The 26,215-nt window shown below is 40.0% G+C and overlaps 1 protein-coding gene across 1 annotated transcript in view; it reads right to left on the reverse strand.

Moving 5' to 3' along the window:
• ARHGEF18 (Rho/Rac guanine nucleotide exchange factor 18) overlaps window positions 1-26,215 on the reverse strand; it is a 2,448,098-nt gene that overhangs the window by 42,578 nt on the left and 2,379,305 nt on the right. Inside the window, exons 31-32 of the mRNA XM_044090748.1 lie at window positions 21,772-22,081; window positions 20,312-20,434 (exon numbers count right to left, since the gene is read on the reverse strand). Of these exons, the coding sequence (XP_043946683.1) occupies window positions 20,312-20,434; window positions 21,772-22,081 (433 nt within the window). The remainder of the gene's footprint in view (window positions 1-20,311; window positions 20,435-21,771; window positions 22,082-26,215) is intronic.

Raw genomic sequence — 26,215 nt, forward strand, 5'->3', positions numbered from 1 at the left:
AGAAAAAGATAGTCACCCTTTGTATAGAATGGAGAGGTATTCCAGAACCTGTTCCTAGGTTGCTAGGGCAAGAACACCACCTTTAGCCGTGCACTAGATAGAAAACCTTTCCCAGTTTGCCACACACTATTTTTGGTATTCGGTTTTCTAACTTTCTTTAGTATTGCTAATATGTCCTCTGAAAAATATTAACTGGATGGAAAAGGTAACCAATTATCAAAACTGTCAATATGAGTGTCTTCAGCTGGGATAAATGACAGACCCTTGTTCTGGGTTAGGAGGTACATGAAAAGGGGGAGTGTCATGATTCTCCATTCACTGAGGGATAGCAGGAGCAAGCACCAGTGCTTCCTGCACAAGTATGGAGCCATGTATACGACTCTTGGTCCAGCCAGCCTCACTTTCTGCAATACCTTGGGGATAAAGGGTATTAGTGGAAAGGCATAGAGAAAGTGTTCTATCCAAATGAAAGATCCCTCTCTGGGGAGTCCTTGGACAGCACTTGCTGACCTGTTTGTTTTCTGAAAAAGTGATATGGTCCATGTCTGGTACAACCTATTTCTGTGTAGGTGTAGGAAAATGTTTTTAGCATCCATTCACTGGGGTCTACATCTGCTAAAACTGTCTGCAAGCAGGTTGTCCTGACCCTGGAAGTAAGCAGCTATGAGAGTGAGTCCTAATTTCTGAGCCAGTAACCATAGTTCAATTCCTAACATGCAGAGGTGGTAAAAATGAGTTCCTCCTTGTTTGTTTACATACCACATCACTGTCGCATTGTCATTTGGTATCTTTACTGCTCTTGGTACTAGCCTTTCTTGGAAACCTTTCAAGGCCAAAATAACTTCTAGCATCAACTTTACACTGGTGTGCTGGGCTGTCTGATGCCTGTCCCATGTCTCCTGGATAATAAGTTGTACCAAATATGCTCCCAACGTAACTTCAAGCTGTCTGTGGTTAAGGTTTATACAAGTTCTAGGAACTGGAATGGGGCTCTTGAGTTGGCTTTGATACTCTCATCCCACTACAGAATATTTTTTCAAGCATAATAGGAAGGGTATTGATGTTTTTATTGAGTGCTGGAGTTGGAGCCAGCAATTTTTTATGGACCACTCCAGTTTAGTCAAGTACAATTTTATCACTGGATCATTAGAACAATTTTATCACTGGATTATTAGAACACAAGAAGCTATGTACCTAAAGACTTTGGAGTAATGGTCTGTTTATTGCATAGACACATGCGAGAAACAGTACCTTGTCCCTGTGTTAGAGAAAGTCTAGATCTGCTCCCAGGAAGGAAACTCTGGAGCTGGGTATTAGTTGTTACTTGTGAGTATTGAGGGTGAAACCCATCTTTTGAAACCAATCTATGGGGATATGCATGGCTGGTAAAAGCTATGCTGGAGATGTCACTTGGATTAGGCAATCATTTAAGGATGGATAAATATAGACCCTCCCCTTTAGTGCTGCAAAAGGCAATGACTAGTGCCAGACATTTGGCAAATACTCTAGGAACACTAGATAAGCCAAATGGTAAGGCAAAAAAATTGCTAATGTGATCCCTGAAGGATAGGAACATAAAGGTAAGCATTCTTGAAATCCAAAATCACCATCCAAGCCTCTTGGAAGATAAGGGGCAAGAATTTATGAAGTGTTAAAATTTTGAAAACTGGCAGTACCGAGGAGTTTGTTGAGTTCTGAAAGTTCCAGAATGGGTCTCTGTGTTCCCTCATTTTTGAGGACAAAGAACAGGCGTGAGTAGAATCCTGTGTCCGATTCTCGCAGAGAGATTGGCTGGATGGGGCTCTATTGCAGCAGTTTCTCTAGGAGAGATGGAGTTAATTTTAGTTGCTGTTTTGGAGGGATGGAAATGCTTAAGAGGGGTGGGGTTTACCAAAACTATAGACAGTATCTGTCTTTGATTATTTGCAGTATCCATTTTTTCCTAGATGATCTACACCCACTGAATGAGGAAAGAGGCAAGCCTCCTTCTCAAGATGGTAGGGAGGCTGGGTTTGGGGTGGAATTTTGAGGGGGTGCTGTCACAGTCATAGCTGCTCCCTGAAGGGGCTGGGTCCTTAGAGCTCTCCCCCTCCTTGGTATGGGATTTTGACTAGTTTGCCACTTTCTTTGATAACGAGGTCTTTTTCCTGTCTTAGGGACCTAAAACCTTGCCACCACAATAAACAGGACATGCTGGAGGGATAGATTCCTGTCCCAGAGACTTCCTATACCCTGGAACAAGCTACCCATCTATGTCAAGCAAAGTTCATTAGGACTCTTCAAGAAAAATCTTGATGAGTGGATGGGGAAATAGGAAACATACCCTGGGGATCACTTGTGTTGCTCTGGTTGACAGTGGCACAGGAAAATAACTTTCTTGGGTGGCGTAAGCCAGGGAACCTTGTTGGCTAGGCTTACTTAGGCCCTTGGGCCGATAGCATAGTACCTACCTATGAACAACAGATGTGACGAAGAAATGAAGGACATGACTGCTGATTCAAAGAGAGAGGTTATGACGGTAATTATTTGGAAAAGTTAAAGGCAGAAATTATAAGTGAAAGAAATGACAAGGCCAAACCCCACTTTTCAGATAGGAACACTGATGCATTAAGTACAGAAAAAAGTAATAAGTGTGAGTATCTGCGTTATCTGACAACTTATAATAGAAGTACTAAAGCCGTTAAGGGTATTATTTCAAATAATTGGGGTTTATTATCTGCTGTACCTGAAATTAAGAATATCAATGGGGATAAATCTAGTTTTTCCCTATAGGAATAGTCTTAGCTTGAAAAAGCACTTGTGTTACAAGGGTAGGAAAATGAGAGAAAATAGACCCATTAGGAGAATAGGGACTTTTCCATGTCTTGTGTGTGATGTAAAGACATACTGACAGATAATGAATTTATACACCCCATAACGAAAAAGAAATATACTTTTAAAGCACCTGCCACATGTAGTACCTATAATGTGGCTTACCTTGCTACCTGCAAGAGGTGTTCAGCTTTTTATGTGGGTAAATCAATGCAAGCTTAAAGACTGAATTGTGGAACATAAATCAGGAGGAGAATGAATACTAATGCCCTCACCAAACATGTAGAGGAGGCTACTGAATGTGTGTTTAAATTCTGGGTTATTAACGTTACTTATCCTAATATAAGAGGGGGTGCCAATAATAATGCATTAGAACAGAGTCAATAGGAGTGGATAATATTGCTTCAGACGGACATCAAACCAGAGATTAATACATCTGTTAGTCTAAAACCACTGGTAAAAAAAGAAGCAAATGATTTTAAGGAAATAAAGTACATATATATATATATATATATATATATATATACACACACACACACACACACACACACACACACACACACACACACACACAATTTCTAATGTTTTGTGTTTTGAAATATTTTAAATATCTCAAATGTTTTTATGTGTATTTAAAATGATGCACGTCTTTTAGGGTAAATGTGTTTTCATTAAAGCTGTGTCATGTGATTTTATTTGAATGTATATAAAGAAAGTATAGTATTTCCAATGTCTTTCTACACACTCAAGAAGGGCATTTGCCTGAAAATTCTGTGATTTATTAAACCCGGTTTTATGCAGTGAAAACGTACTCTGTTGTCAAGTGTTTCCTTCTACTGGAATATTTTTCGCTTTGGATTTGTTGTGGTTGCAGTGAAGGTTTACTGTTGTGCTGGTCCTTGGTTGTTACAGAATTCCCTAGACTCCCAATTAAAGGATTCTTTCATTCTAAGGAGGGCATCTCCAAAAGATAAATCCTCAGGAGGTGAGGCTGTGGACAAGATACCTTCTAGTCAGAATCCAAATACTGTTGAGAGAGAAGATGCTCTACATTATAGGTTCATAGGTTCATAGGTTCATACTAGGCTATCTGAGGGCATTACATTACCCTAGCCTATAGTAGTTTTGTGGCTTACTACCCACCTTTAGTATGGGGAACTATACCCATTTTTTTGTGTGTGCCTCTGTGAGCAGTTGACACTGAGGTAATCCCTGGGTATATCCTATATCTCCCATCCATTGGTCAAGATTTCTCTTGAACAAGGCCAGGTTTCTCTTCATCCTCTGAGTCAGTGGAATCAGAGTCTCCCCTGGAGGAAGAATCCCTTTTCCTTTTCCCAGCAGAGGTTCTTGGCATAGGTTCCCTTTCCAATGTGGGCCTGCCTGGACTTAAAATTCATGAAGTCTCGTGCCAGCCTGACTTGGGCCTAAGGAAAGACCTGGATTGAGAACAAACATTTGGTTATCATTGGCTGAGGCAAACCAACCTGTCTTTTTGGTTTGGGTGTCATGGCCTTGGAAGCAGAAAATAAGTCAAATTGCAGGTGAGTGATCATGACTTTGTCTGGTTCCCAGGTAATTACTCCTGAACTACTACTAAGAGGATATGACCCTCCCTCCAGTCAGCAAAACCCTGGTGTCAGAAGCCATACCCTGGTTAACGACATTGGATCCATTGACATTGCTCTGGTGTCAGCACGTTAGGTCTGGGCTGTAGTCATGGCAGCCACCTGTGGGGATGTGCTAGCAGACTCAGGCATAACAGATATTGGACAAGGGGCTGCAAAGACCCCTAACCAAAGTCAGCGATCTCTAGACAATGCAAGTTGGAAATAGAGATGTTTTTGTCCACCTGCACATTCTTAGCTCACAAACGTTTCTCTTTTTGTTGTTTTGGGACAATGGCCTGGGTACTGATGGACACTACGGCATACAAAGGTTGAGACTTATCTGATTCTAAATGCAGATGCTGGGATTCAACCCTGCTTTTAATAGTTTTTCTGTTAAATTTTGCACAAAATGGACACTCTGACACACAGTGCTGTGGCCCCAAACAGAATAAGCAGTATTAGTGGAAGTCTGTTTCAAGCACCATTCACTACGAAAATCACGTTTAGTTAAACAAGCATAATGTACCCGTTACCCCTCAGGTCACATCACTCATATCTACTTCAATTCTTCTCCACTAACTCAACCACTAAGATCCTTTGCTCTTTTTCAAATAGTCTAATTTCTCAAATTTTGTGAAATGTTTGTATGCACTGGAAACTAATACATCGGATTTACTATGTACCTAAAGCAATACTCTATCATTGCACCGTTTTATTGCCACTTGTATGATTGTACTCGTCTATTTTATATGTCTAGTCAATATTTGATCCTGGGCTAAGACTAAAATTGGTCAGAACTGAACAGTGATCTACCCCAGTAAAGAAATTAAAATAAAATAAATAAAATAAAATGGCAGGATGCAAACTTTTCTGGGGAAAGACAAGCTATCACCAAGAGGTGTGCCCAACAGGCATGCCAGAAATATCAGCTTGTTGAAAGGGAAGAATGATTTTTCTAAGTGGAGATTGAAAGCCTAGGTTTTGAAACCGGTTCATGACAAAGAGAAAGGATCTTTGGCTGTTTTGAAAATGGTCAGCAAAGGTAGTTAACTAAATAGGGAAAACGTGAATTCCTTGTCACCTGTAAGAAGCAATCACTGGAGCTACACATTTTGTAAATACTGCTGGAGTTGTTGAAAGTCCAAAAGTAAGAAGTGAACTGCAAATGTATAACAGACACACACAGTCTTAAAATCTAAACTATCTTATGAACAGGAATATAATGAAAGGTACCTTAGAGACTCAGAGTAACCAAAAAGTAGTGATGAGGGGCTGTGTGTGTGTGTGTGTGTGTGTGTGTGTGTGTGTGTGTGTGTGTGTGTGTGTGTGTGTGTGTGTGTGTGTGTGTGTGTGTGCATGCATGTGTGTGTGTGAAGGATAAGCATTTTGAATTTTGGAACTTTTAGGAAAAGATTGAGGAGAGAGACAGGATCCCTATTTCTTGTGGACTAGAAATATTCTGGAATAAAATCCCTTATTTGGTTTGGATTTTGGAACTGGTTCTATGGGAGGAAACAGATGAGTTTGACTTTTGGATTGTGAAGGCATTCCTAGTTTTGAGGGGAAAGAATTCCAGTACCACCCTTATGAGCTCAGGATTATTTCCAGTACCGAAGAATCTATTGTGAATTGTTTCCAAAGAGGAAAAGTGAAAGTCTGTTTGTGTAGATGGCTAGGGTGGGGTGGGGAGGCAGTTGTGATGAGTACATGGTCAACGACAGAGTTTGGGCTCCACTCTCTCTTTCTCCTTTGTAACTCCTCGCTATTTTTTCATTAGTGTTATCGGACTTTTGGTGGTACTGTTTGATGGATTTCCATAAAAAAAAAAAAAAAAAAAGGAGTCCAGGACTAGATTGATATTCCTGCTGTACTTTGTAATGGGCAACAGAAAATTTTCTTAACCCGTGAATAGGCTTTCCTCTTTCAAAGTATTTTAGAATTTCAACTAAGGAAGAGTCAAACAGAAGTTTTGTAAAATGCAGCATTACGGGTCTGAGCCTTAATATCCACAGAGAGATTTTGCAATCTAAGCCAAGCCTATTTTCTCATAATAGAACCTGCAGCAGCTTCCCTAGAAATTGCATCAGCTGCACTGTATGAACATTTTGTGGTATGTTTGCTTACCTAAGACACTGAAGAAGTCACCTCAAGTATGGATGACTTTCCTTCAAAAGAAAGTAAACCAACAATAGTTTTCCTCACATCTGCAAAGGCTGCAAGCAGAAATTTGGCTGTGCGAGCCTGTCAATTTACTTGCCTAATGGCTAAGGATGATATATAGACTTTCCCCCTACATGTGTCAAAAGTCCTTCCATCTGTATCAGGGGGAACAGGGCTACTAATAGTAAAATCCTTAGAACTGGAATCCTTGGCCAAGGCAACAGCAGCAGGATCTGCTAGGATACAAAAGTGAAACTTGCGAGTCTGAAGTACTTCATAAAGCCTATCAGGTTTTTTGGGTGCAGAAAGCTGACTATCTGGAAAGGCCCATGCAGAATTAAAAGCATCCTCTGGGGCTCTCATCAAAGAAAGAATGGCAATGATTTTTTTTAATAATCATTTGAAGGATTTCATAGCACCTGTATTGGGTGACTGACATTTACTCTTCTTCCAGTGGAAGAAGTCCTTAATCCTAATAGTGTCAAGGACTATATTATACTCCGATTCTAAAGAGGCAGAAAGAGAGACCGGGAAGCATAATCCATGCCCTCTTCTAATTCTGACACAGATTCACTGACTGTGGGAGAAGCCATTTTCTTTTTCAAATGAGAGACTATGGAGATATACAGATGCTTTTTTGCAAAACTATACCTTCCTCTTTAGATTCTTTGATAGATGGGGCCGAAGCGAAGATGGAGAGCAATTCTTCAATATTTGAATTTTATTTCTTGGTGTATCTAACATTTTAGAAGTAGTCAAATCAGAGCTCCACACTTACGTCACTGAATTTGGTACTTTTCTAATCAGTAATCAAGGGTTTACATTTAGCCTCTACAAAAGCACATAGTGGGGGTTCATTATTCTCAACTGCAGCCATATGCCCTGTTTTGAGGACATGCCAGGCTCCTAATACTTTGTGATGTCCCTTGAAACAGCCTTAGTAAGGTCATTGCCATTCAACAGATGGTGAGATAACTCCAATAGGGCCACAGCAGAGGTGTCTGTCGGAGACCAGTGTAGAAAGGCTAAAGACAGAAGTGTGTTGAAAGCCTTCAATAGTTTTTCTGTTTTTAGAGAATATTTATATGGCAGCTGTCTACCATGCAGGCATTTCCATTTTCTCCTAGGAATGGGAAAACATTTTTTTATTACAAATGTTATACAAAAAAGGAAGTAAAGTGTCTGGAGGGGTTCTTTCTACCCAAAAGATGAAAAGACGACAACCAAAACACTGAAGTAGCAAAGAAAAAGTCTGACTGAAATCTTCAACAGCAAGAAAGTTCTGATTTTTAGCATCCATATATCTCATTTTACTCCAGCCTTGGACATAAGGTCCACGTGGAAGGCACTCAAAAGCTTTAATATACCAAAAGGATGTTTAATCCCTAGCAATGCTACATCCCATACAGTTACATGCTACTGAACAGTGGTCTAATGATGATCATCTAAAAAATAATCTGTTCCGGTGTCAAATGTCAGCTTTAACACACATTTTTAAGGGCCAGCATAGAAAACATCTTCAACCACCAATGCAGTAGGTTATGCAGATGTGGAAATCAGCAAAAATCAGGTGCTTCGAAATGCAAGTGCAGGACTACAGGGGATATAAAATGTTTACACACCCCTGTTAAAATGCCAGGCTTTTGTGATATAAAAAAATGAGACCACAATAAATCATTTCAAAACTTTTCCCACCTTTAATGTGACCTTTAACCTGGAAAATTTAATTGAAAAACAAACAAATCTGTTAGGGGGAAAAAAAAAAAAAATAAACATACAATACGCTGGTTGCATAAGTGTGCACACTCAAACTAATACTTTGTTGTGTATGCACACCCTTAAACTAATACGTTCTTGAAGCACCTTTTGATTTAATTACAGCATTCAGTCTTCTTGGGTAGAAGTCTATCAGCATGGCACATCCTGACTTGGCAGCATTTTCTCACTCTTCCTTGCAAAAGCACTCCAAATCTGTCAGATTGCGAGGGCATCTTGTGCTCAGCCCTCTTCAGGTCACCTCACAGATTTTCTATTGGATTTAGGTCTGGGCTCTGGCTTGGCCATTCCAAAACTTTAATTTTCTTCTGGTGAAGCTATTCTTTCAACATGACAATGACCCCATGCATACATCCAAATCAAAAAAAGAATAGCTTCTGGTGAAGCTATTCTTTTTTTGATTTGGATGTATGCATGGGGTCATTGTCATGTTGAAAGGTGAAATTCCTCTTCAGCTTTCTAGCAGACACCTGTAGGTTTTGGGCAAAAAGTGACTGGTATTTGGAACTGTTCATAATTACCTCCACCTTGACTAAACTCCCAGTTCCAGCTGAAGAAAAGTAACCCCAAAGCATGATACTGCCACCACCATGCTTCATCATGGGGATGGTGTTTTTTGGTGATGCGAAGTGTTGTTTTTGCGCCAAACATACCTTTCGGAACTGTGGCCAAAACGTTCAATCTTGGTCTCATCAGATCATAACACATTTTCCCACATGCTTTTGGGAGACCTGGTGTATTGTTTTGCACATTTTAGCCGGGTCTGGATGTTTTTCTGTGTAAGAAAAGGGTTCTGTCTTGCAACCCCTACCCCATAGTCCAGACATATGGAGTATATGGGAGATTGTTGTCACATGTAGTACACAACCAGTACTTGACAGAAATTCCTGCAGCTCCTTCAGTGCTGCTGTAGGTCTCTTGGCAGCCTCCCTGACCAGTTTTCATCTTTTTATCACTTTCGGAGGGATGTCTAGTTCTTTGCAACGTCACTGTTGTCCCATATTTTCTCCACTTTTTGATGACTGTCTTCACTGTGTTCCATGGTATATCCACTGCTGTGGAAATGTTTTTGTACCCTTCTCCTGACTGATATCTTTCAACAATGAGATCCCTTTGATGCTTTTTAAGATCTCTGTGAACCATGGCTTTTGCTGTAGCAGGCAACTAAGTAAATGTCAACAACATCCTACTAGGACAGCTGAACTTTATTTGGGGTTAATCAGAGTCTCTTTAATTGATGGCAGGTGTGTACCCAAGAAGACTAAATGTTGTAATTAAATCAAAAGGTGCTTCAACAAAGTATTAGTTAAGGGTGTGCGCACACAACAAAGTATTAGTTTAAGGGTGTGCACATTTATGCAACCACCGTATTGCACGTTTTTTATTTTTTATACCCCCCCCCCCCAACAGATTTTTTTTTTTCAATTGAATTGTACAGGTTATAGATCACATTAAAGGTGGGAAAAGTTTTGAAATGATGTATTGTGGTCTCATTTTTTTATATTACAAAAACCTGGTATTTTAACAGGGGTGTGTAATCTTTGTATATCCACTGTACATGCAGCAATTTGACAGCTTCTCCATCCATTAAGGGCACTGCACAACCTCTCTAGCTTACCGCACAGCATATGTGATGCTGCTGGAGGATCTGCTCTAGGATTCTTCATTTCCTTCACACCTCACCTGTGTCTGTGGGGGCCCCATGAGTTTGTACACTGGACACAAAAAAGGAGGGGGTGATGAATGGCATTACATCCGTGCCAACGAAATCAAGTCCACTTGCCAAATAAGACTTTCTAGTGTTTTCTACAGCTTTCTGGCCTCCTTTATGATTGTTAGGAGGGAAGGACTTCCACTACAAGACCAATACTATATCTTACAGCATACACATCTTTGGTATTTTATGCTTGGGTGTACCACAGTCCTATGCCGATGCAATGGAACGTTACCCATGATGGCCAAGACCTCTGGATCTGTCCCACATGACTCCGAGTTTGGATAACATCTTGTCTTAGTTACAGGAATATCACCTGGACCAAGCTGACCTTGCCCAGCACAGCACAGCCTTTCTCACTAACATAGACATCAGAGACAGTTGAGTGAAGAAATGATGACGGCTTCTGTTCCAGATGACAGAAAACATGTCCACTACTAGGGCTGTTTTGCAGGGCTACTTGTAGCAGAAGTTTGGCAACTGGTGGATCTGTGGGGAAGCAAACAAATCTACCTCTGGTGTGCTCCAAAGCAAAGTAAGCTCATGTAAGGCTTTACATTCAACTTTTTCTTCGCAGGGTCCTGCTCAGGTGATCTGTTAGGGCACTGTGGGTAGACAGCCTGAACTAAACAATGGCAAGCATGTTCTGTTCCGATGTCACCTGAAGTCACCGTGGCTAGCCTGCTCTATGGACAAAAATGTGTCACTATTTTGCTGACCTACAACACCAGACTTGTACTACTCATGACAAGGCTGAGTATCCACGGTTGTAAATCCAGTCTGAAGACTTGAAACATGATTTCATTACCCAGGGTTTGACATGCTGACTCCACAGCCTTCTGAGGTATGACTGGACTTCAATTACGATCTCACTAAAAGGAACACAAAACTTGAATGTGTCCAACAGCCTTCTGAATGTTCTTTGTAGTAGTGGATGACTGCAGGGCAGCTTGGGAAAAGAAAGACTTGAAAGCTACAATCTTTTCCTATGGGTGGGGATAGTTGGTTTACTATGGTATGGTCGAACCGGACCCCATCGAATGATGAGATCGACCCACATACATGAAAATGACAATGTCGAATTCCAACATTGTCGAAATACGACTCATCTTTGATCTCGTAACGGGCTTTAACATGGGTTGAAATGGGGGTGAGATTCATACTTCGACAATGTGGGGTTCGACACTGTCGCCATCCGGCATCCGGACTTCCACTGAAGTGGGCTTGACCGAACACACTTAGACATCACCATAGTAAACTGGGACATTCTGCATGTGATGATGTGTAGGGATGCCCTAAAAAGCATTTTATATGTGCAGGCAAAAAAAAAATAAAAATCTGAGCACTTTTGTTTTGATTGTCCCATTCTGGAAAAAGAAAGAGGAGACTATGACAATGATGAAGGTTCAGAAGACAAACAGAAAAAAGATATTATTAAAAATGTTGAAAGAATATGCTATGGAGAAAAGGAATAATGAAGAAATATCACAGAATAAAGAGAGAGAAAAAATAATCTGGGGTACTGAAATTAAGAAACAGTAGACCCCTCCTTATCCAGTCTCACGGGGACTGGACCTTAGGCTGGATAAACAAATGGCTGGTTAATCAGAAAAAGCATACAAAATCGCATTTAAAGGTTATAAATGAGCTAGAATAGCAGGATTTGTGTGTGCATTTTTTCTAATGAATATGACATCTAAAACTCAAATGTTTGTCAATAAAGAATTAGATCAGAGGAGGCAGAAGGAAATGTTGTTCTTCTCTGTTGTCTTTTGCTAGGGCTATGATACAGATTTGATGTCTGGTTAAAGAGGAGGCCGGATAAGAGGGTGTCTATTGTACAAGAAGAAGAAAACAGACTTGTAATTCTAGAAACAGAAGATGATGGGATTTGGAGAGAGGGAAAAACAACAACAAAATGATGGGCAGTCAGTAGGAGGGAGACTTAGAAGAAGGATAAGAAAAAACTGCAAGCAGGAAAACAACAACAAAAAAACACAGATTTTAGCATTAAATGTTAATAGTATTTAAAATACTAGAAGTTTATTCATAGGTTCACAGGTCCAAAATTATGTTTGCTAGATACCCGATGCAACGGAGAGGTAAAAAGAAAGAAAACTGAAGCAGTGTAAATGAGAAACATTATTTGGTCAGTGGGAAATGAGACGTTGAGGTATGGGAATTTTTATACAGACTAAGAAGGTAAAATATTAGATACTACAGTAATAATACCAGGGAGAACTGTAGTAATACATGACATGAGAAGAAAAAAAAGTGTGTAAGATTAGTGGGGATTACTGCATATACTAATATGTGGGAAAGAGAAAGCATTTGAAAAGATAAAGAAATGTGTACTTGTGAATATATCCATAGTGGTGGTAGGGAACTTTAACTGCAATTTAAGAATGAAACAGAAAAATAACAAAATAGTAAGATATTAAGAGAGGTAAAGCATAGAAATTTAAAGACAAGAAAGGAAAAAGAATGGACATATAGCAGGGGAATTTTTAAACATGAAATTGGTTATATTGTGCACTCAAAAGACATGAAAGAAATAGTGGGAAGTGTAGAATTAGTTGGATTTTCAGACGCTAGAGCAATATGGGCTAGATTAAAATACTGATAAATGGTTGAGGAATGGAAAAAAATTACAAGATTAATTGTAGATTTTACAATGAATGAAGAAAGACAGAAAAGAAAGACAGACTAATGCAAGATCATATGAGAATGAGGCTTTCGTATAAGATCAGATATACTGCTGGGTAGTAAACAAGCAAAAGTATAAAAATGTAAAGAAATGGAATGGTAAGATGAAACAAAAACGGTAAGATGAAACAAAAATAATGAGGATTACAAAATAGCAACAAAAACATGTGGCAAAGAAACGAGGAAACAAAAGGAGACAGATGAATGTGAGGAATACAGAGAAAGTCAAAAGCTTGCCATACAGACGAGGATTCTTTTTAAAAAGAAAAAAAGAGGTTTCACCTTATTTAGAAAAACAAACTACTAATCTTGTACACTTTTTTCTTCTCCTCATGGCACATATCACTACTCTTCTTCCTGATTAAAATGAAGACAAGTCGGTGGTAATATCTGAGGCCCGATGCCAGCCCAGCAACTATAAGCAGCAATAACCATCCAAACCTCATGGGAGCAACAACATTTGAAAACCGACTAAACAGTTGTGATTTCTAGAGCACATTAACTATCTAGGAAAGAAATGTTAGACCCTTGTAATAGCAAATCTTGATTTAATTCTCTATTTTATATTATCTGATAAAATGTTTTACTGATCACCTTGCTGCACTCACTTGATGGTGACTGCATAAAAGTGGTCTAAACAAATTACTTATGTTAGTATACTCAATATAAGCATTGAATTTCTACTGAAAACTACTTATTTAATACTGTTATCATGAGATGTGGCTGGAGGATAACCACCCAGAATGATAAATCTAACGTTTAGCCCTTTATATATCACCAGGGGTGGTTGTTTAACTGGTGGACTTCACTGCTAGTAGTCATTTTTTTTTACTTTGTATTTACTATATTATTTTTTTATACAACCCTGTCTACTTTCTGGCAAATTTTCAATGAACAACTCTACTAATCTGATTCTGGTGTCACACTGGTCCTAGGAGGCTGGAAACCACTCCATATGGGCTTAGTCTGAGCCCGTACCTTAGCAACAATTTCTACCCACCCACCTTCAACACCCTTTACACCAAACTCATCTCCTCCCTCATACCAGTCCTCCAATCACCTTCACCACCTGCCTCTAGATAAAACTAAACACTTCACCAACCTACATCATTTCCTGCACTTATCCCCGTTACTAATCCCTCTACTGTGTCCGTTTCCACTCAACCTCATCCCCTTTCTACATCACCAACTCAGCCTAGCCATTACTTCTTTCACATACTTAACTCTTCCTACTTTCTACTGGAAGCCAATCATACATTGTCGCCAGTACAGACATAATGTCATCCTTTTCTGTTCTTTTTCTATCCCCTGCTATCCCTCTCTGCTTGCCCACAGCCAGCCCCTATCCTCCCGAATCCAAAATGCTACTCTCCAGCACGCCCATGAGTCTACTCCTCCGGCTCAGCTATTTCTCATCCTATCATCCTTCAATCCCACCAAATAATCTTTCACATTTAGCCAACCCACTGCCGATACATCCTGCATGAACTTTCTACTAATCACACCAAACCTTTCAGATTCTCCTTACCTTTATCACAAATACATAAAGATTAACTTCCCCTCCAACAGACCCAAAACAAAACTATATTTAAAAATAAACCTTCAACAGCACTGCATTGTGTATTCACCCTAACCCTGGCACCGTCTTACATGACTCTTACTCATATAGTTACCCCTATCCCCAACTTCGCTGCCCATCTTCTACCCCAAAAATGTAAACTTTGTCCCCATAGATATAAGAAGCATTAGGAACACAATTACCGAACTACATACCCGGATATCCAATTAGACCCAAGATATTTTAGCCTTCTCTGAAACTTGGCTAAAACGTAGCATAAATTATGTCAAAATAACAACTCCTGGTTATATCATCATCCATAATGACTTCCTAATTAGAAAAGGAAGCAACATTGCCATGTTATTTCACTACTACCATCAGACCTCTACCTATAAAAACTCTATACAGTATACAGCAATTTGGCTTTATAAAAGTTCTCATCACTTTCTTAAATTTAAATAACCATAAAGAAATATGTACAATTGTTCTCTCATTCCTCCTGGTAATAATGTAGCTACATGGGAGGATATCCTATACTGGATATCTACAGTAATCGCACATGAAAAAATAATATTAGGGGATATCAACATTAACGGACTTTATCTTATTTCAAACTCCCCTACATACAGCATAAACCTATGACTTCAAACTTATTAACTGCCCCACACACCAATAGCTTTACAGAAGTTATCAACAAAAGCCAGGGGCAATGACAATAGTTTCCTCCTTGTTCTTAGACTAACTCAAATCAGCCTTCTACACAGTTTCCCAAAGTAACATTCCATTTCAAATGTCCTTTCCGGGTCCATCAAAATCCATTCTCCAGTGACTTAACTGCTACTTGTCTGACAGATACTGGATCCTAGTATTGGACCCCTGTAAATTCATCTTGCAGACTTTTCTCAGCAATTTCCTCCCAACTTACATTAAAAAACATAACTCACATCTACCTTAGCATCAGTCTGCAAAATAACCCATATCCTCTCTAACTTCAAGCCCAGGCATATTCACAACCATCTTAACATCTACTAACTGGAACGTCCTAAAAACCCTCTCCTTTGCTGAAGCTGTAAACAAATTAAAATATTTAGGAATATTGTATTAAAACAGCCTTGCACCCTCAAGGTAAAAAAAGAATAAAAACAAATCATGCAGTATGAGTTTCCAATAGCAGCAGAATTTCCATGCATTTCAGACAGCCTGGAAGAAATAACAAAAATATAGGTCACGTCCAAATCTATAAACAGTTCAACAAAATCTGTAACCTCATAAAAAAACAAATTCTGACAAGAAACTACACTACAATACAATTCTAATTAACCACAAACACAATCCAAAAGTATTCTGGTGCTCAAGTAAAGAAATAAAAATCCTTGCACAAAACGTACCCAACACCACTTCAGCTGAAGCTGCCACACAATTCAACTCTTACTTTATAGAAAGTATAGCTTCCCTCATTAAGGGCTTTCCCCACCTCAACCTCTGACCATCTTTAACCACCTCAAACCAATAATTCTACTTTCTCCTTAAATCCTGAACCCACATCCTACATAAGACACCCCCTAAACAATCTCAAACCCTGCTCCACTTTTTCTGATAACCTCCCAGATGAATCCTTTAAAATAGCAGCCAGCTCTATTGGCTATCCAGTCCCAATTCTTATAAACAGGTCTACCCAAGAATCCTATGTTCCTTCCCTCTGGAAAAAGCCTCACATTATCCCTGTACACAAAAGTGGCAACTTAACAGAACTCCCAATCTTTAGGTTTATAGCAGTCTTATCCATCTGTATGAACTATTAGAAAAATGCATTCAGAAACAATTGTAAAATACCTTTTCCGGGAAGAACTCCTGACACGTACACCAACAAGGCTTCTGTCCTTCCCATAGTAACAATATCGCACATTTAACCTTCACAGAAACCATCAACAAAGCCAGGAACAGTGACATAACTGTTTAATCCTTGCTTTTAGTCTTATCCAAAGCCTTCAACCCTGTTTCCCAAAATAACTTTCTAATTCAAATGTCCTTTCTAGGTCTATCAAAATCCACTCTCCAGTAATTTAACTGCTACTTGTCTGACAGACAGTCAAATGTCACTCTACCCTCTGTCCTTAATTTCCCATTACTACTGGTGTACCACAGGGCTCTATCCCTGGCCATATCGCCTTTAATATTCCCACAAACACTCTTCACGTGTCCTCCCAAGTCCCACTAACACAATACACTGATGACTCCACTCTAATATGGTCACCTGACAGCCAAACACATTAACAAATCACTCAAGCAGCTTTTACTGCCACTGAAAAAAATGACTCTAATGCACAACTCACGTTCATCTCCCCAAAAACAAACTACTGTTCTTTCCCAAGTCTCTTTCCCTTTCTCTCATGAAAAAAAATAAGTTCAAAATCCTCACAGCCCACAGCCATCTTCAAGCACCAAAGGTGTGTGCGCTACTGAGACAGCAAAACTATCATGCATGAAACACACACTGTTAATCTATTTTTTTAGTTAACTCTACCTTTACTAAGAAACTAAGAAGTGAAAGACACGGGGAAGTTTTTTTTTTTTTTTTTGTGTGCTAACTTTCTCTCTTCTGAATGTAACTGCATTTCTGCCATTATTTTTTGCAAAGCCCAGTACATCTGACACTACCTCATGGATAAGGAGTACTGAGTGTGCACAGTTAATCATTGCTCTCAACCATCCATCTCTAAAATATGGAATGTTACCTCTCATAATGTGGAACAAACAGGAACACTTACTAACAGCTTACTTAAAACTTCAACTAGGAAGCTCAAAGGATGGTTAATATATATTACTTTATGCTAATAAGTTCTTCTAATGAAGCAATATGATTCAGTACTATATACCATGGATAAGAGTTCAAAAAAATTTTAACACCAAATCTGTGATAGACTTTTTCAACATGCACCTGTGAATTACCACATAGGTGGCAGTACACTAAACACCGAAAGTGTGATAAGAGATTTAGGGACACAGGTGGACAGTGGTCTCACCTTCGATAACCACATCGCCACAACCACTCAGGAAATCCTATGTGGCACACCTCATCACTAAGGGCTTTTCATCCAGAAAAAAGGAGGTCATTGTCCCACTGTGCTCATCCCTCATTAGACACATTATAGAATGCAACGCGCCATTTAGTATTGCCTCTCAAGACATCTGCAGCAGCTGGAAATACCTCACTAAAAGAATCACAGGCCTAAAGCAGATGCCCTATGCTGGCCAGCTAAAAAAACTCCACCTATACTCTTGTCACATATCTACTCAGACGCAATCTCTGCTTAACATACAAGGCCATGTCAAACCAAGAGCTGTTGGACATGCTACACTTAAAGAAATCCCAATCCTTCAGAGAGACATGCTCCAGGGATCTAAACCTTGTCATCACAATGAACAAAACATGCTGGAGGGATAGGTTCCTGACCCAGAGACTCCCCAGACTCTGGACTAGACTGCCCATACATGTCAAACAGAGCGCCTCTTTGGCCCTCTTCAAAAGGAACCTTGATGATTGGATGGGAGATAGGAAACTCACCCCAGATATCACTTCAGTCACCCTGCTAGATAGGGGTCCAGGGAAGTAAATATTCTGGGAAGAAATAACCTGGGAATTGTTATGGCTAGGCTTGTATAGGCCCTAGGGCTGATAACCTAGTACCAACCTGTGAACTGCGAGGAACATGGAACAATTCAAAATGGAGAGGTATGCTAGGACCTGCAGTAGATGCACAGTGATTTTTATTTTTGGTATTAGAGTTGTACTTTATATTACCGCCTCACTACTGACAGCTCTGCAGCATGTACAACTTTGCTGTCCACAACAGAAATAAAATCACTATCAGACAACCTCAGCACTGTTTACAACTAAAGAACATTTAGTGAAGGTAGGAAAACTGCAACAGGTGGACCTGGGAGGATTTATTTATTTAGTGAAGTAATGACCTTTTCTGAAGAAGGCATGTACCACTGGGGTATCCTAAGTACTTGTGGGTGTACTATTAGATCCATACCTGCAGTACAAAGGACATACAACTTGGCTCAGTAACAAATAATCTAAAGTGAGGAAGTGGAGGGACTATAGTAGGTTGTAGGTGGAATAGCAGGTTTTTAATTTGTTTTACTTCCAGGCACCACTCAACAAGGCAATTTCAGTGCCATTCAGCAACGACTGGCAATACATTTTTCTGAGTGCTGTGCTCTAGACTGGGGAATTTCCTACAAAGGCCAGCTATGTGGCTTAAATGGACAAAGTTCTGTGAAGCAGGCAACCCAAGTTTGACTAATAGTTCGGCTGTCTGTAAGAGCTGGAAGGGAAGGGATGGCATAGAGTGCCTGCTCTCAGGTTCACTCACCCTGTCGGCAGGAAAGGCAACTCTGGCTCACTACTTGGATGACACCTAGTGGAAGTACTAGGTGTTGCACCCATACAGCACACACTTGTCAGCATGCAAGCGTGAACAGCAAGTGAAGGCACAATCCTTACAGAAGGCAATGATGAAGTGGAGCTTACTAAAATGTTGCAAAGACTGGGGGGTTGCTTCAATATGGGATAGTATAGAATTCCACCAGACCAGTAAGCTGGAGATTTTCTATATGCTCCAAACATCCCCACTGTTGGTCACAAAGAATGGTTTAGTGCCTGCTATGCTGGTCAACTGCAAGTGTACACAATCCCCATCCCAAAAGTGCTACACACTCCTTGGTGGGCTCTCAAACACGAGTCCTTAAATATGGGCACTGGACCCTCCAGGCCTTCCTTCAGATTGTGCTTCCATGAAACTACTCTGCCAGCACCCCACAAGATTCTATACTGCTGAGTCTGGGTCATCTGGACCACTGTCAGGGCCAAATTCTTGATGCTTTGGACTGTCATACTGTAAATAGTGGACCAAATATTACAAGGATCCTTTCTGCCAACAAACTGAAATAAATGTACCACTGCTCATTTAAATTAGAAACACTGTGGCAAGAAATAGTAGCGCAGACATATTTCAGTCAATTGCATGTTATTTTAACTTTTGAAAATAAGAAAAGGACAATAAAATAAAGCTCGAATTTAAGGCAATGCAAAGGTTAGTACTGACAGTATACTAAATGAAAAGGCTAGGGATATACTGCAGTACAGGAAGAAGTAAATTTGCTTACAGATGGGAATAAGTATAAATATTTGACCAGCTGCATAAATATATATGTATTTTTCCACAGGCCTTTGACCCATATTGCCCTTTAATACTTGCTAACCAAATAAACAAAGGATGAATTGCCTTTATAAAATGTGGCCAGGGCAATAGGAGATGTCCTCAGTTTTTTATAAGGTGCTGCAGATGTGTAGCTTTCATCTAATGCACCACCAGAAAACTAAGTCATAAGTGGTTACATAGAACCTAGCTGCAGTACGTTCCAGGACCAGTGCCAAGGACTTGCTATGTGGGCCTAATTTCAGCAGGAGACTAAAGTCCAAACACTGTGGCTCATGTGACTACCATTACAGCAAACAAGCGACTGGGATACCTTGACTAAAAACAATTTTCTCCCTCTTTCTGGAGTGCTGCTACTGTTGATTAATTTCACAGCCCAAAGACAACAAACACAGCATATAAAATCAGTAAATACATGTTCAGAAACATCGACTCCTTTCATGCTTACTCATTAAGAAAAAGAGGAAAATGAACAGATCAGAATTCAGCATAAATTCAGCAAACATCAATATTCAGCCTGACAGCAACAAACAACATAGATGAGTACACAAAGATTAAAACAGCTGAGCAATGTCTGGTTAGAACAAACTGAAGACGCATGGAAAAATAAAATCAAATTAACCCAACATATACAAGGCCTTTCAGAAATTCAGACATGTATTCTACGCATTAAATTATTCAGGTTTTGAAAACGCCATCCAAGGTTTTCAATGTAAAATATATACATATTTTGTATACTTCCTCTCACCTGGTAATTTAACACTGGTTTGGTTACTTGAGGGTACAGAAGCTGCTGAAGGACTATGTTTAAGAATGCTTTCATCCTTCCCAGAAAGTCTTACGGGAATATGTTGCTTTAGAATAGCAGATGCTGAAAATAGTATACAAAGAGACTTCATCAGAAATACTGCATGAATAAACAAATCAGGAGAGTTACTGAAACAAGATAAGTGTTTTCATATTTTTTTAAACTTGGGCCTTTAGATTTCCTTACAAACTGAAATATGACTACATTAATACAATGCTGAAAACATCTATTTCATACAAGTGATAACTACTTACAGTAAAGCTAAAGACTTCAAATTCTTTTGTAGCTTAGTAAAGATCTTTGCTAGTAAACATTTTTGTGAAACAAAGCATATGATTCTTATGAAATCAACACCCTGTACAATTGCATAATGTCTTTTTTTTCTTAGTTTTCTTCCTCGGGAAGTTCTCTGTCTCTACTATGATCCTCTTGAAGAAGCAATTTCCCGTTCCATCAGAGCATGTTCCAAAACGGTGCACAGCATTTGAGCTATATAAACTCTCATGGCACATTAGCAGAGTGCTGATTTTTTTCATCCTTTGGTTACTGAACATCCTTCTGTTGTACTACAACACTGCACCTTATGTTGCCAAAGATATTAAATACCTCACTGAGTTTCCAACATGCAGCAAAGTATTCTGCTATTACCCTAACCTGTCTTAGAATCACAAGTCCCAACGTTAATTCTGTCACCTGGGGACCCTTTCAGCCAGAACTTTAATGACATGTTCCTCTGTATGAAGTCAGTTACAGTTCTCCCTGAGAATACACACAACACTGTACTTCTGGATATTAAACATGGCAGCACTAGAAGACTTCCATGCTTACCTGTGTTACTAAACTGCTATTACCCTTCAGTGCTTCATCAGCTCTCAAGCAGATTTTGCCCTTTGGGTCCCAGCATTAAACTCATTAGTATAAGCTCCTTTAGCGGATCTTCCTGCACAAGCACAGCTGACCAACTCTGCCGATAATATGTGCTTTAGTGACTCATATGCCCACACATTACTTGAGCCTTACAAAGTATGATGTCCTAATAATGTACACATACAGCATGTCAGCTGCCTAGTCTGGGCTCTGTCTACTACCTCTGTAATGGGGAAAAGAGAAATCTGTCAAGATACTCTATATTGTACTACAGTACCTTCTAAAAATCCTGTTTCATCTGGATCTGTCGTTTGCCTAACTCTAGAAAATTTCTACAAAAAATTTAAAGTATCTTCTGGGAGTCTTACCATAAGCAAGGAAACACATGTAGGCCTACAGTGACCAAAGATATCTCTAAATAAATGTAACTTTTTTTCCTGCTGAAGCTTTTGCTCATAATGAATAGCTTGCAAAACTATAAATTAGTGAGTAAAGAGAATATGACCAAGAGAAAAAAAAAGTATGAGTCTCACCTGAACTTTCTGTGCGGTGTGAAGCTTTGCCTTTTACATTCTTGTCTTTTTTACCCGCGATGGCCAGCTTTGTTGGGATCTTTTGCTGAACTGCTGCTGGCTTCTGAATCTGATTGGTTGTGCTCAGCAAATGGGGTGGCACTTCATTTTTCAAACTTAAAGAGCCACTATCACGCCGTACTACTTCAGGGCGTTCTGGGTAATCTACTCCAGTTTTTGTTAAGTTTGACCTCCCAGAGAATCGATTAAGCCCATCACTGCTTAGTGTTCCAGCTCCATTAAGACTTGAAGAATAACTTAGAGTTTGACCCTTTAGGTGGAAGAAAAAAAGAGCTAAACATTATACTCTGGGGTTGTTTGACTTTGTTTTATAAACTTTTAGGAGATTAATCCAAACAAAAAAAGTTTACTAGTTCATCCTAAAATCCTGCCCCCCCCCACCCTGCATGCATCCTCGCAAGCACACACACAGATACACACACACACACACACACACACACATATATATATATATATATATATATATAGATACACACACACACACACACACACACACACACACACACACACACACACACACACACACACAGTTTATAATGCCAACTGTTGTTAATGGTCTTTCACACAATAAACAAAGGCAAATAAAAAAATTAATTTTTTTGCTGAGCATGTATGATTACACTCTCGCATGTATGTCAAAATTTAGAGAAAAGTTGGTTGGTGGCTAGAATGTTAAATGCCACGAGTAAATATACTTTCAACATAGCTCATAACTCAGTCAATGAAATGAAGGGATACCCCACATCTGCTGCTTTTAGATACAGATGAAAGGTGGAGCCAAGGTGTCATGGCTGAGAGCAGATCTCTAGGGTGTGAAAATAACTATGCAGATCAGAGCTGCAGGACACAGCTCCCAAAAACAGCAGCACAGCTTGTCATGCACTTCACCTGTAACTCATCCATGTAGTCCCTGCTTTATCATGTCAGCATCCTTCAGTCTGGTTTGTTTCTCTCATGTATACTCCACCTGGATCAGTGCAAATAATGTATCCTTCTAGCTTAAAGGACACTGACATTACTATGTGCTTTCTCCTACTGTATGTAGTATGCCCTGCAGTGAATGCCAACAGCCAGTTCTCAATGCTACACAGGCTCTCTGGCCCTATATAGTATGTACTGCACTGAGTGCCAACAGCCAAGCTCTCAATACTACACATGCTCTCTAGCCCTAAACAGTATGCACTGCAGTGAATGCCAACAGCTAGCTCTTGATACTGCACATGCTCTTCTAGCCCTAAACAGTATTCCCTGCAGTGAGTGCCAACAGCTAGCTCTTGATATTACACATGCTCTCTAGCTCTAAACAGTATGCACTGCAGTGAGTGCCAATGGCTAGCTCTCAATACAACACGTTCTCTAGCCCTAAACAGCATGCACTGCAGTGAGTGCCAATGGCTAGCTCTCGATACTACACATGCTTTCTGGCCCTAAATAGTATGCACTGCAGTGAGTGCCAATGGCTAGCTCTAAATACTACACATGCTCTCTAGCCCTAAACAGTATGCACTGCAGTGAGTGCCAATGGCTAGCTCTCGATACTACACATGCTCTCTGGCCCTAAATAGTATGCACTGCAGTGAGTGCCAACAGCTAGCTCTCAATACTACACATGCTCTCTAGCCCTAAACAGGATGCCCTGCAGTGAGTGCCAATGACTAGCTCTAAATACTACACATGCTCTCTGGCCCTAAATAGTATGCACTGCAGTGAGTGCCAATGACTAGCTCTAAATACTACACATGCTCTCTGGCCCTAAATAGTATGCACTGCAGTGAGTGCCAATGACTAGCTCTCGATACTACACATGCTCTCTGGCCCTAAATAGTATGCCCTGCAGTGAGTGCCAATGACTAGCTCTCTATACTACACATGCTGTCTGGCCCTATGTAGTATGCATTGCAGTGAGTGCCAACAGCTAGCTCTCGATACTACACATACTCTCTGGCCCTACACAGTATGCATGTAGTGAGTGCCAACGCCTAGCTCTTGATACTACACATGCTCTCTGGCCTTAAACAGTATGCATTGCAGTGAGTGTCAATTGCTAGTGCTTGATACTACACATGCTCTCTGACCCTACTTAGTATGCACTGCAGTAATTGCCAATAGCTAGCTCTCGATACTACACATGCTTTCTGACACTACCTAGTATGCACTGCAGTGAGTGCCAATGGCTAGCTCTCAATACTACAGATGCTTTCTGGCCCTAAGTAGTACGCACTGCAGTGAGTGCCAATGGCTAGCTCTCAATACTACAGATGCTTTCTGGCCCTAAGTAGTACGCACTGCAGTGAGTGCCAATGGCTAGCTCTCGATACTACACAGGCTTTCTGGCCTTCAAAAGGATTTGCCTCTTTAAGGCATCTGTGCCAATGAGCAGATGCTTGGCTGGCTTGCCCTGACAGCCTTGTCCACCAAATCCATGTCCTCCTGATTGTATGCTAGAAGACCTTATAAATCTATAATATCCGCCACCTTTAATCATATATCGTATTCATCTGTTAATATATTAGCCTAAAATTTCTCCATTGTTTTCTCTCTCTGACTAGCTGCTTGCTTTGTGGGTCTTCACCGTGATGGTACTTACGTAATCACATCTGGCTTCACTTACCACAGCCTTTTTTTTGCATACTCCAGTAAACCGTGACTTTTCTAGTACTTATGTACAGTTACAATGACTGATAGCTCACTCTGCATGGTTATCTTCTTACTTTGACAGTAAAAGTTGTAAATAATGTATGTATGTAGGCTGCAAACTGTATAATGTTCCTTCATCTGTCACTCCTCTTAAATGCAACAGTGAATCTGAATATCAAGTTTTGTATCAGTTCAATTCGTCACAATGACTTGCCATTTATTGTCTGATTGGTAAACTCTATTGTACTACCACTGTACGTTTAGGTCCAGAGTACTTCTTCCTGGGACTCCACTAAAAATGGGACTGTGCAGATAAAACTTAAGAGCCCATTCAACCATAAACTGGAAAACTTTCAGGAAAGGTCTGGGTTAAAGGAAATCATGACATTTTGGTTTACCCATCTTACCTGCTTGTCTTCTTCCACCATTTAAAAAACAGCAAACACAACCTACTTGCAAAGAAAGAACATGGCTGCTGCACTGGGAAAGTACTGACAAAGACAGGTGCAAAGATTCCGTGTGTATTTTTCGTTTCACAATGTTCATCATATTTATCGCTGCTGCAGTAGCCTTAGCTATGTGGGTTACAATGGCCTGCTTACAAAGCTTGAGGGCACCTTCCACATGCCCAAACTGTCAAGTGGCTCAAACTTGAGTTAACTAAAAGACAAGTTATGGGTGCAAAGCCTTTCAGAGCTTTACTGCGCCATGGAAAGAGTATGCTCCTCTGAGGCTTTTGAGGATTGATGGAAGGCGTGCTTTCACTGGGCAGATAATTTCCCTTTGGGAGAGGGAACAAATTTCCATTTTCTTAAATTTATTGATGTTTTACTACTGTCCTCTTCATGAAAGTTGTTTTAAAGCTAGGAATGTCGTTTTTTAATGGACTATCTCAGACTGTAACATTTTTAAACAAAGCACTCATTTTTTTCTGTCAGTTTAAAAGTAATGTTACCTAACTGAAAACCCTTTTCTGTGGAGAAATTGTGTTTATTTTTCCTTAGTGGGACTGACAGTGTTTGAAAGTGTTTTACAAGTAACTTTTGGGGACTGGTAACCATTTGTTGCTGGTCTTCCCCGGGAAAGAGGTACCATTTGTGGCTTGACCATGGGTTATTCCTTCTTCCAGCTACAAAAAGAAAAGCCTAGCAAACAGCCTTTGCCACCACAAAAGGCTAGCAATTTGCCTCAGCCACAGGTGGATGGACTCTGCTGTGGCCATTTATTGTACCTTAGACCACTTATCTTATAATCTGGACCCCTCTGGTGTAGTACTTACATCCACTATGGACCAGGCGTTAGCCATGTCCTCTGCAGCTGTCTGAGTCCCCTCAATGGCAAAAGAGAGACACTCTTGTCAGTTCTGGGAGAAGGAACAGGGAAGACTTCCCTGTTGTGCCAGAATGCTATGCCCATCCTAGTAACATGACTGGTGCCATATTTCCTGTCAAAAAGAAAATGGAAATCCAAGCATGCATCTCCTCCTCCACAAATTTCTTTAGACACGAGTAGTTTACTGAGTCTGTCTCAGGGTTTAATTCAGCCTTCTTGTAAAGTAGTTTCTGGTACAAGAAAGAGGAATTCTTTTTTTTTTCCTGAAGAGATTCAAAATTCTGAATCGAAACAGGAAAATACAGTGATGGAGTCTTTTTTCCCCTCAGATTTCTGATTCAGACTCAGGGAAGAGCACAGTTTCTGATTATCCCCCTGGGGGTTTCCTTTTCTAAGAGACTACTGTTGTATGTGC

The sequence above is a fragment of the Protopterus annectens genome, chromosome 13.part0 (assembly GCF_019279795.1).
Source record: "Protopterus annectens isolate FY-2018-M chromosome 13.part0, PAN1.0, whole genome shotgun sequence".
NCBI classification, from domain to species: domain Eukaryota; kingdom Metazoa; phylum Chordata; order Ceratodontiformes; family Protopteridae; genus Protopterus; species Protopterus annectens.